Source organism: Rissa tridactyla, chromosome 6 (assembly GCF_028500815.1).
Source record: "Rissa tridactyla isolate bRisTri1 chromosome 6, bRisTri1.patW.cur.20221130, whole genome shotgun sequence".
Classification (NCBI taxonomy): Eukaryota; Metazoa; Chordata; class Aves; order Charadriiformes; family Laridae; genus Rissa; species Rissa tridactyla.
Genome location: NC_071471.1, coordinates 63,807,069 through 63,819,615, shown reverse-complemented (window position 1 = coordinate 63,819,615; position 12,547 = coordinate 63,807,069). Strand labels below are relative to the sequence as shown.

Genomic DNA, 12,547 nt, shown 5'->3' with positions numbered 1-12,547 from the left:
ATTTATTGTGATGATCATGTAAAAAGGGAGCCTTTCACGCATAGCATCTTCTAACCTTTGTACCAGTAAATGCATTCTTTTCGCAAGGCCTATGGCCTGCACAAACATTTGAAAGCATGTCCTATAGCTGTTGTATTACTTTAATTCTTGGATACCCTCATGGCGCATTTAGATGAAAGGGAAGAGATAATTATCATGAAAAATGCTGGAGGAGCATGATCCAGATCTTCAGATGTTTCTGCGCTGTCTTTGCTACCTGCAACACTTCATTTCCTGTGGTCACCATGCTACAGTGATGAATATTAGTAAGATGAGAATCCTGGAGCAATCTACTCATTTTTAGCGACAATATTTCTTTACCAAGAGGGAGTCTTGCTCCTTTCCATAATAAAACCTGGTAGCCAGCTACAACAAATACAGTGCAGGGAGTCTGTGGACTAGTGTTTTGAAACGAAACACAGAACAAACCTACTTAACAGTACAAAGGCACCTGAAACTGAGTAAGGATGTACCTACTCTGATCATGACACAGACATACTGGTGAGGATCTGAGTACAAAATTTTCTGAGATGAATAAAACACTTCTAATAATAAGGTAATATTCTACTGCTTCAACAAACAACTTCTGATTATTCTAAATTTGACCTAACCAAATATAAGATCCGATGACTATATATATATATATATATAGAGTAACATACTGCAAGCGTTTAATCAAAAAAATCCACATTCAGACTATTCTGAAATTAAAGCAGTTACCTGTACTTTAGAGACCCAAGCAGCTAACAAAATTTTAGATATTCACCGAACCACAGGAGTACAATAACTTTAGATAAGAATCTGATACTACTGGAAGTGAAACAAAACAAATTTTTACTTCCAGTGCTAAGAACAGATGTTTCTTACAAGAGGAAAGTAAGAGTCACTAGGAAAAAAAAAAAACCAAAAAAACCCAGTTATGCTAGAATGAGTAGCGCATATCATCTTCATTCGAAAGGAAGCACAAAAGTATATGTAGCCCTTCACGAAACAAACTGCACAAAACATTTATTTATAAGATATCGGGCCAAATTGCCTTCCTGATGTTGAGGGTATATGCAGAGTAATTAATTTGATGTAAGTTTTCATCTGTCTAAATAGAATAAGGTATAAGAGACTGAATTTTGAACTTTCTTATCTAAAATTTACCTTTCTAATTAGGTGATTTTCTGTATCAGCTACATAAATAACATTATTTTTTATGGCGATCCCTTGTGGTGAGTTGAAAGCTGCCTCTGAAAATCTTCCATCTCTCCTTCCGCTGTTTGGACCTATAAATAAAATGAAGCAAACTCAAAAGTAATTTTAGAAAAAAAACCCTTAAAAATAAGATGCATATATTTAAACCTGTAAGAGAATTACATATTCTAAGAGATGCTTTCACAGCACCTTGTACAGTTTATATTATTAACATTTTGTGTAGTCTTGTTTTAATCACTGTGTTATGTAATTACAATAGCCTGGTGCTATTAAGTTTTGAATTCATTCTCCACAAGTTCTCTCCTTCTTTAAGCTCATCTTCCAAAGAGAAGTCTTAATAGGGGTCTAAATTGCCCCTGTTCCCGTGCAGTAAAGGACAACAGCAACAACAGAAGACTGAAATAAAAAATTACATCTTTCATTCCCAACTACATCAAAGCAAGCCAGCAGGAAAAACTTTAAATTCCAAAACTCAATTCCATTTCAATGGTTTAGATTGTGGTGTAATCAGAAATGAAAATAATATTAGATTAGCAGCATTTTCTTATTAATAATAATAATTAGAAGAAGATCACATGGAACTAATTACACAAAAGAACAGTGAGAATGATGGAGTCTTCTGCACAGAACAATCAAGGAACAGAAAAGAATACGACCTGAATATAACAGTATAAAGGTAAGCATCATATTTCAGGGGGAGTAACATTTAAAGTGCATTAGCAGTATGTGTCAGCAGAAGACATTTAGATACGAGTTATACGTGCATCATGACTTATGATGCAAATATAGTAATTTCAACCTCTGTGCATGCCCACATTTATTACCATATTATCAACTTCGTTACATTATTTTCTGCCCACTGAATCATTCAACTGAGTCACTGAAATATACACATTTTTACAACCTACTGCCAGAAGACAATTTAGACTTTAACAGACGTTAAACACTGAGGTGCTGGTGTGTCAGATTCCAGGATTTCCCTTGGTAAGCATTAATGTGCACATCCCCGGGGAAGGGAATAGCACAGAGTGCCACTGGAAGAGGGGGTTCCAGTCCAGAGGTTAGGACACTTCCCTCTGAATTGCTGTTTAACAACTATTCCAGAACACTAAAGGGTACCTTATCAGCAGAGACTTTGTCTCATATATCAAAGAGAATTTGAAATAATAGAATTTTGTCATAAGGAATCCTGTTTGTACTTCCCATAAGAGAAGGGTATTAAGACTAATGCCTTTATCAGGTTAGGTTGGATAATTAGTCTGTCTATCCGCTGTTACTTCAAATAGCAAGGGATTTTCTTTCTTTCTTTAAAAAGCAGTGACACCGGTATTTTTATGAGGTTTGCAGGATCCAGCCATGGGACAGGCATTAGTAAATACCAGACTAAGTAATACAGGACACATCAGCATACAGGTCCTGATTCTGGGACATAAACGAACTGCTGTTTTCAATGATTTGTGCACTCAACCACTTCCTAAATCTGTCTATTATGACTGCTCATAGATGGACTGTCCTAACAGCTATGTACTTGGTGCATTAACATGTAACTTTGACTACGGTAACACACTGAAAAAAAGAACAAGTCTGAATGTTTCATTTATGAAAAAGTAAAGCACACAGTGTGCAAGTTCAACTACATTTTCTTGATTTGCATCATAAAGCAAATACTAATTTTACAAAAACAGTTAAAGAGAAGAGTTTTATAAAGCAGAAATGTTACTAATATAAACTTTGTCACAAATGTAACTAAATTTAAAGTACTTAACTTTTACTATTTTGATTACATATTACACCTCAATTTTGGTGAGAGCACAGGCCTTTTCATCTATATTAAAGTAATTTCATTTTCAGGTGCCTATCCGTTAGTGCAATGCCACTGTTCTTAATAATTCTCCTCTCCTCTAAAAACCAGAAGGGGATCCTACAGAGGAATGGTCTTGATTTAAACAACCAACAACCACCAAACAAAAAACACACCCCAAAAACCTCCCCACACAACACCACCACCACAATTCAACATTCATTTCTTCTATTGGAAGTGAGACATTATTGCCTCTTTTCTTTTCCTTGTTTGCTGCTGGATGTGAATGCATGTCACTTAAATCTAAACACGTCTGCCCCTCTTCCAGAAGAACACAAAATGTATTTTTTGTAATTCATATTAAACATCACAAAAATAAAAACTCAACTCAATGGAACAAATTAAAAAACAAAATCAGACTTTTCAAACAATTGCATTCACAGCGTCTCCCATTGATGGCACTATGCTATATCCCTGCACATACAGTACAAATTTCTGGCAATGCTTATGAGCTGCTCTTAGAGGACCTCTTATGATGTCCTCTAAGAAAAGAATCAGCCTAGTAGGCCCAGCAAACATACTCTACTCCTAAACTAAAATTACTGTAATAAACTTACACACTCTTACCTCCAATGATGTGTAGAATTTCTCCATTTTTTTGAGTAACCAAAATCCTGTGATGTCCAGTGTCTGCTATTACCAGCCTTTCTCCTGAATTATCTAAAGTCACTTTGCCAGGAAACAGCAGAGGAGAAGGTGGGAGGGAGTCTCTGTATAGCTTTATTCCAATGTTGTTGTCTTTAATTTGTCCTCTCTCCTTGTAGAATTTCAGTGTTATAGAAGTAAATAAAAACAACTTCTCTCTGTGTCCCTCTCCAACAAGCGAAAACAGCATGTTTCCACGAGGCCCAAGAATGACCAGAGTTGGCCAGCAGGACACTTCTAGTTCATGCCACAGTGTTGCATCTGCATCATTTACTACAGGGTGGACAATATTATACCTTAGAATGGCACTTTTAATGTTATCCAGAACTTTTTCATTCGGGAATTTTGCTGAATGGACACCAACAATAATAAGACCATCTGAAATGAAAAAAACAAGTTGTGCATTGAAACGTATTTGCATTTGAATTAAAAAAAAAAAGTAAAAATGAAGCACAGTTATTTCACAATTTGACCGACTGCTTTACAGAATGGAAGAGGATTTGAACAAACAAAAAGCAGTAACATCTCAGTAGGAATATAGATAGCTATGCATACAAAATACTGAAACTCAGAAATAACATTTCAGTAAAATTACTGAACTTTAAGAGCATTACTTCACCAGCTGGCTGACATTTAATATTTCATAAATTGTTCTTAGTTCCTGAACTTTTACATACTAAGGTAGAAAATACTTTCAAAATAATTATGGGTAACTTGTGGCAGTTCAACTGATACTTCGGTTTATTTCAGATTTTTATGATACCTCTTTGTCTTTTGATTCCCACACACAACTATGTTGCTTTAGAAAATGAATTTTTTTCTTTAGTTAACTAGGAATTACAAATGTAACACTGAAGTCTGTAAATCCAGACTTACCTTGGCATATCTGACTCTAGAAAAAACATAAAAAAACTAATGTATAAGCTTCTGAAATTAATACAGTATTCCATATTTCAAATTAAAATGGCAGCACTGACAACTATGACAAAATGACAAATAGCACTTCTCACAAACCAGGCAGGCTTGAACCCTTTTCCTTAAAAAAAAAAAGAAAAAAAGGAAGGGGAGGGGGGTAAGAAGAGGATTAAATAATTGATTTTTACCCCTCCACTTAAAATGTTTAGATTAATTTCTATATTTGGTTAATAAAGACAATGAAGAGTTTAGGTTTTCCCATAGCAAGGATAACTGCGATAACTGCACGAAACTCTAGTATGAAGGTGTTGCATAAGCATAAAGTAATATAATTCTGCTTATATACACTGTATACATAATACCAACCCTAAAATCTATCAAAAGCACACAATTATGATCTTCCTTGAATTGCTTATTTTCTTAGTGTTACAAAATTCAAACACAGAAATAAAAATCTATGGCTCAGACTTCAGCTGCTTCTCTAGACAATTATCTAAGCAGCCCCAAATTTTCCACTCCCCCTTCCTACCCAACAGAAAAAGAATGAAGAGCCTTCCTGCAATCAAGACGCTTTTCACTCCTTTCTAGGAGAAAAAAAAAAGGGGGGGGGGGGGCAGGGGAAGACCAAAAAAAGGACTACATCATTTTCCAGGGCTTTAAACTATGTTTTACTAGCATTACTTCTATCAAATGAAGTAAACTGTGCACATGAGATCAATACCATACTTTGTCTCGCTTTGTACTTAGAGAATACTATTGGCCATAAGCATAATCTTGTTATAGTCAAAGTAACTTGTCAGTTCTAACTGAAGTAAGGAAGATAACAACAGTAACCATGCAGTTGTAGAAAACTGCAATACAATAAACCAGAACTGTTAATCTAATGGAAATCCTTATACATTAACTTTACTATTCATCCAAAAATCACTCATGTTTCTGGATAGCACAAGAATTTTGTAACCACTAATAAAAATTGGAATCTTTCTACTTCTTTGTGCAAATAAAAGTTTTAAATTTTCATGTGATTTTTTCTGTTTTGTTGAGCAGATCAGTGAAATTAAATGTGGAAAGAAAATATCCTTAGAGTTGACACACAACTTGAGTTAATTTTAACGCATTGTTAGAAATTACTTTGACAACAACAAAGTACTTTTTTTTTCCTTAGTCAGGTCTATTAAAACATTTACCATTTATAAACTCTTTTATCAGTAGCAATCAAATATCTGTGGCGTTTCCTTCCTTCCCCCAGTCACCAATGTCTATAGGTGGATTCCTTGTAGTGCCGTACAAAAAAACCAAAAAAGACTTGGAGTCTGTACAGGGTGGCATGGAGGAAGGACAGCCATTATCCAATCTAACCCAATTCTGATGATGCTTATACTCCCAAATAGGAGTGTAGATCCTTGAACTACTTTATAAGGTTCTTAAATCAGACTAATTTGTGCTTGCACAAATACTCACTGCAATTGAAAATGTTGTATTGTGCTACTACAGACAAAACAGGTTTGTTTGAACAGCTATTAAATTTACATTAGCAGGATACAATGTAGTTACATACCTCCTGTGTCACACAATTCATTCTAAACTGGAAATTTACATACCAGATCCGTACTGTTATTTGGCTTTTGCTACCTAATCCATTAAAGGGCTTCACTATTTGTAAAACTTCAAGCAAATATGTAAAAATAAAATGCTTTTGTAAAACAGTCCTCCAAAAGCCCTGCAGTTACAATCAGTGGAGTTTGCCACTGCAAGAATGGTAAAACCAGCCCTCTGATCAGAGAGGGCCTGAACCACGGCCCAAAAAGTAACAGCTGTAAACAGCTGCATCCAAGGACGTGGTTTGGAATGGAATGTAGTATTTACTTCTCTGCTTTTCTCCTACCTTTATGGTAGAGGTGCAATCTGGCCAGCTGGACATCTTTGTTCGACCCTCACCTCTGGTTTTGTGGTAGAAATGTAAGAAAGGCAATTATTTCAGGTCTTAAATAGTTGTATTATTTGAGCTCAGATGAGTTTGTTTCCTTCTAAAAAGAAAACTAATTTAATCTCAGGTTGGCTTTTTATCCAATTATAGAGAAACGGAAAACTATTTTTCTTTTAGCTTTTCTCCTCAACCATAAAACAATGTTGACGGAGAAGAATAGCATCTGCAGGAATGGTAATACTTCAATGTGACAACAGGAAAGGGTAAAGTGCTGCACAATAAAAGACTTAGTTGAATGTAATAATTTCACAGATAGATAATTTAAAAAATCGCTATAACTGATGCAGTCTTTATCAATCCTATAGGCACAGCATGTCGCAGTATCAAACAGATGAAGTTGCAGTATCATTAACTGCTGAACTCCAAACAGCAGGCCAAACATTTTAACTGTAATAGGATCATCATCAGCCCATATATTTGTCCTTCAAAAACATCATTAAAGCTAGAAAGACAATTCTATATTAAACACCTGGACAGCACAAGCAAGCAAGTTATAAAATCCTCTCATAAAGAAAACTCTTGTGGAAATTGATGGATGCTATGCTGAAATATAAGAATATGGACACCATTTAAAACGCTTTGTTTGAGGGATTATACCAGAGTACAACACTGGACTTATGCCAAGCTATTTCTGAATATTAAAAAGTACTCCCTCTTATAGAAGTCATTTCTGAACTGCTGATAACATGAACTGAATATGCACTGGGGTTTAAAATAACTTTCTGAATGCCACTTGAAAGGCAGAAATAGCACCACTGAAGATAGCAGCGAGAACATATCAGATAAAGATGCTAGGTGACATTAATCCTATGGAAAGAGGTCTTCATTTTGAAACAAGTCTCCTGAAGTTCTGGACAACAGAACTATGTGGATATGTACAATGATACATATATCTTAAAAAACACAACCCTTACTGCCTTGATATATTTATACATACGTATTTCAATATGTAGACTTATACTACTGTAGTGCTAAAATTTACACACTTAGCACAGCAAAGAAAGACTAAATAATCCTGAAAAGGCTGGCAATCAAAACATGAAAACAACAGAAAACAACAAAAAAGGGAGATGTATAGTGAAAAAACAAACCCTATTTTTCTTTTTGTTTGAACCATCAAGCACCTTAATCTCTTCCTGAATGCAACTGCTATCCTCTGTTTTCTAACACATTAAATTTAAGATTAATGTCACACACACCTGCTCTTCTTTCCTTTTACCTCCACTTGTTTTTCCACTTTCATTCCAAGTATTTTTTTTCCTCACTCGAGCTCCTGTAGGAATAGGATAGCTCAAATCCAAAAAGAACTTATTAGGATAGCTCAAATACACAAAGAATTTATCACCTATCAGCAAAGTACTTTCCTTAAGTAATAAATCCTATGACAGGAAGTTTGATAAAAGTCAAACAAAAAAAAGTGTCTCCAAGTGGATCTCCAGTTCAGTTCAGAGTGCTGCAGCCTCATCTACACCAGTATAGAGAAGTTCAAATGCTTTGAAGAGAAAGCTTGTGCGGAGAGGTTGTTAAAAATAATTTTTTGTTATCAACTGATTTTACAGCTTGGTCTTAAAAAACAGATTAAGGATATGACAGCAATATTAATACAATACCACTCTACTACATGTTTATCATTTAAAGATGTTACTCATTATACAATCAATGCAGCCTTCTGAAATCTCAACCTAGACCTTCTTCCCAGCATGCCTGATATCCACAGCAGTCCATTTATCATTTGCTAATCATCTTCCACTTAAAACTGCCTTCCCCCCCAAAAAATTGCCATGACGGTTTTTCTGTACTAGATAAAGTTCCTCATACTTAAAACATTATACCAGATCTCAAATTTCTCCAAAGCAAATAGCTAAGCTTTTCAAGGTAGAAAAATTCATGTATTTGAGTCTTCTGTAAAGTGCTTTGTAAACCTACAATGCAAGTGAACTACTTAAAGAACTTGAAATGTCAAAGACAATGTAGTTTCTTTTTCTAGTGAAAGCAGGTAACACATGAAAATAGATGCTGCCAAAATTAAAATCAATCAGAAATGTCAATGGAGAATCAGAGATTAACACTGTAAGATAATGTTATTTTTGTTACATATGTATTATATTTAATACAATATTTTCAGGGCTGAAAGTAACACTGCTCGTCATCTCACTGTTCAGTCAATATCCACAGTCTATTAAAATATCCAAGATAAGTGAGTAGCTGATACATTCTGCGTAAGACCACACCTTATCTCTGACAGGTCATCATGATGACAAGAGACTGCATTCTAAATAGTAATTACCCTGCATTTTTATTCACTCAGAGAGAGACCTAAACTAACATCTGAGATGAAATCTGAAGACCTTAACTCCCTCTCCAGAATACAGGACTAATAATGTTATATAAGGTAATGCCAATACAAAAAAATTTCTAAACCAAGCTTACATATTTTTTTTTATCTCAGAATAGAAAAAAAACCCAAGTAATCCTAACCACCTTTACAATGTTTTGCTCACAGTTGGCTCCTAAGTCAAGCGTAGAGGGTTATAGATGTAGATTAACTTTGAGCCTGTATCTTACGTCCTTGTGTAGCTTTTTGCAAATAGCCTTATTTATGAGGATATCAGATTTGGGCTTTAAGCACATATCCTGTTTCTTTAATTATACAGACACAACAGATACCTTATTTGACCCCATTTAAAAATGTGATGGGAGTATACACAGTCACCTTTTTTAGGCTGCTTAAAAGATTAGAAGACATTTTTAGGCACCCCTGAAATTTTGCCAGCTGTTTAGTAACCAGCAACAAAGTGACTCAGCTACTCCGCCTGCAACACTGCCAGGAAATTCTATTCCAAGCCAGCCAAAGCACTTTTACCTTTATCAGAGTACTGGTGCTCTAACGCGTGGAGATCAGGCAGCAGGTGCAAGCAATTGATGCAGCAGTAAGTAAAGAAATCCAACACCACAACTTTTCCACAAAGGTCTTTGTGAAGAGAAATAGGACCTTCTGTGTTTAACCATTGTAGATCTGGAAGACAGGGAACAGAGATACCCAGTTAGGGGAAGGGCAGAGAAAAGCAGACGCTTATACTAATTTGCACAACAACACACAATGTTCCTTGTACATTTCACTAAAAAAAAAAGTTCAACGTCACTTTCTAAGCAGGTAGAAGAGCAAAACAAAAGTCTTCTATTATCAAACTCATCCTTAAGTTCCAAAATTCTTCATAGTTAGTAAATGAAAAGAAATATTGTTAACAAGATTTAATGTAGTATTGAAACTGTGGTTTATATATTTAAATAGGCACCTTTTAATTGAAAGAACGTGTAAGCCTCAGAACAATTCTCATACATTTTAAAACACCACCTACATTATTCAACCCCTAACAACGTCATACGGGTAACAACTTTAAAACTCAGATAAATGATAGTAAAGTGAAAAACTCTTAAACTCTTAATGATTTTTCCTACGGTTTTGTAAACAACTAATTTCAGAGAGGACTGAAATATTTTTGTGTTTATAGCTTGATTTTCAAAGTTTGAAATGACAGATATAAATTAATCCTGCTACCCTTTCATGACTGAGTAGTGCTCCTGATCATTTATTTTAACCACTTGATATGAGACGTGAAAGCATTGTTTTCTCACTGGTAACTGATATTCCTCTGATCCCATAAGAAATTGGTATCAAGCTAAGAAATAAATATCCTAGAACATGGTCTGCCATTATTATCCCTCAACGTTTCTGAAAATAGTAGAGGGAAGGATAAATAGATGTGATACAGTGCAAAGCTGAACTAAATTTTTGAAAGACTGTTTTTTAAAAGCATATGCTGACTAATGTTAAAATCCTCAAAACTTCCACCCTGACAGTTTCAGCAAACTAAGTTCTTACAGACCCAGGAGACGCTATTGATGCTGAAGCCGACAGGAGGTTTGTTTTCTGTTTCACTAAGAGTAGGATTGGTCTCTACCTCCCTATATTTATAAACATAAATGGATGTATATACATTCAGATTTGGTGACAATAATGAGAATAATTCATCAAATTTATGCATTATTTCTGCATAAGGGCAATGCTTTACTGTTTATTTTTTTAAAAGAAAAGAGTAACTTTTATTTTATGGCATTGCTCCCCGTTTCACTAGAACTAAAACACCTTTCATAAAAAATTACTGGAAATTAAAAATGTTGGCTACCTATTTGAGCTCTTTTTAGAAGAGAAAATAAGCTTTCACAGAACACAGAACGTGAAACAATACTAATGACAAGTGAAAATTCAATCCAGGGGTCTACATCTAGACAGGAGCATTCATTTTGCTCCATTGGTTACAAGTAAGAATTCATTGCCATGATACGTATGTGATTTTAACCCTGAAGTTTACCTGCCCAAGGTCCCTGTCTTGCAGTCAGATGTGAGCTCACATGGTTCCAGAGAGCCTCACTAAGGTTAAAAGAACCCTGAATAGGACTTGCAAGATCTTAGAACACTTAACCTTTGATTTCACACTTAAGAACAAGAAGAGATATAGAAATGTGTGAAACGTGTGAAAGGGAAATGGGCACACCACTTACGGAGAATGACATCTCCAGCACACTTTTATTATCAGGGACATGAAAATTGACAAGCACAGGAAAGTCATGGGGGGAGAGAGATGGGAAGCATTCTAAGCAGCTGCAGGGAAACCCAGGGAGCTCAGGAGGAACCTGCAAGAGTTGCTAAAGTTCTCACTATGATGAGAAAACAGAGATATTAACATGCTATACAGAAGTGAAAGACTTTATTTAAAAAAAAAAAAGGAAATTAATGAATCATAGAATGGTTTAGGTTGGAAGGGACCTTTAAGATCATCTAGTTCCAACCCCCCCTCCCACAGGCAGGGACATCTCCCACTAGACCAGGGTGCTCAAAGTCCCATCCAACCTGGCCTTGAACACCTCCAGTGCATCCACAACTTCCTTGGACAACCTGTTCCAGTGCCTCACCACCCTCATAATGAAAACTTTCTTCCTATATCTAATCTAAATCTACCCTCTTTCAGTTTGAAGCCATTACCCCTCAACCTATCACTACATGCCCTTGTAAAAAGTCCCTCTCCAGCTTTCCTGTAGATCCCCTTTAGGTACTGGAAGGTCTCCCCAGAGCCTTCTCTTCTCCAGACTGAGCAACCCCAACTGTCTCAGCCTGTCCTTATAAGGAGAGGTGCTCCAGCCCTGTGATCATCTTCATGGCCCTTTAGAAATTTAGAAGAGAGGCTTTAAAGACCAGGGTTTTGCAACCAGTTGCAGCGGAAGCATTTATAAAGAGGTTTTTTTTCTCTCATCCTTTGCTTTCGGGAGTGACACTTCCTGTAACTAGAAGCGCCTTCTAAAGCAGCTAACGGGGCTGTCATTACACGGCCCCCGCAGTCAGCGGCACTTCCAGGCAGACGCCACACGGTGACCGTCGGGGCTCAGCCACCTCCACCAGGGCAGGCCCCGCAGCCGCCCGCCCGCCAGTGGGCCCGGGCCGCCGAACCCCGCTCCGCCGCGGGGCCTGACCCGCTGGGGCCCCGCCACCCACCTCCGCCGAGCTCGGGCACCGTTAGGTCCCGCTCCCGGCTGTCCATCTTCTTCAGGTACTGGTAGACCAAGTTCTCCTTCTCCTGGGGAGTGTCAGCGTCGAGCAGGGCGTACTCCAGCTGGGTCTGGGCGGGCAGGAGCCCCGCCAGGCCCCCCGCCGCCATGACGGGACGCTGTTTACCGGCCGGCCGATTCACCGCCGCACATTCGGCACCGCCGGGGAGGAAAACTGTAAAAAACCAAAACCAAACCTAAGCAAAAATACGTATTAACTCGTCTTCTTAAGGGAGGACCTTCTCATTCCTTTAGTGTTTTTACGTAGCTTTGATATTCGCAGAAGCATATTCGTG

General features: G+C 36.9%; 1 protein-coding gene across 10 annotated transcripts in view; it reads right to left on the bottom strand.

The window, feature by feature from the left end:
• NHLRC2 (NHL repeat containing 2) overlaps window positions 1–12,507 on the bottom strand; it is a 44,041-nt gene extending 31,534 nt beyond the window's left edge. For all 10 annotated transcript variants that reach the window (XR_008467213.1, XR_008467214.1, XR_008467216.1 and 7 more), the window contains exons 1-4: window positions 12,199–12,507; window positions 9,511–9,663; window positions 3,668–4,123; window positions 1,189–1,310 (exon numbers count right to left, since the gene is read on the bottom strand). Coding sequence is in view for 3 of the 10 variants with exons in the window: in XM_054207462.1 (XP_054063437.1) it covers window positions 1,189–1,310; window positions 3,668–4,123; window positions 9,511–9,663; window positions 12,199–12,361 (894 nt within the window). In the remaining 7 variants the exon portion in view is untranslated. The remainder of the gene's footprint in view (window positions 1–1,188; window positions 1,311–3,667; window positions 4,124–9,510; window positions 9,664–12,198) is intronic.
• Between the last annotated feature and the right edge of the window lie 40 nt (window positions 12,508–12,547).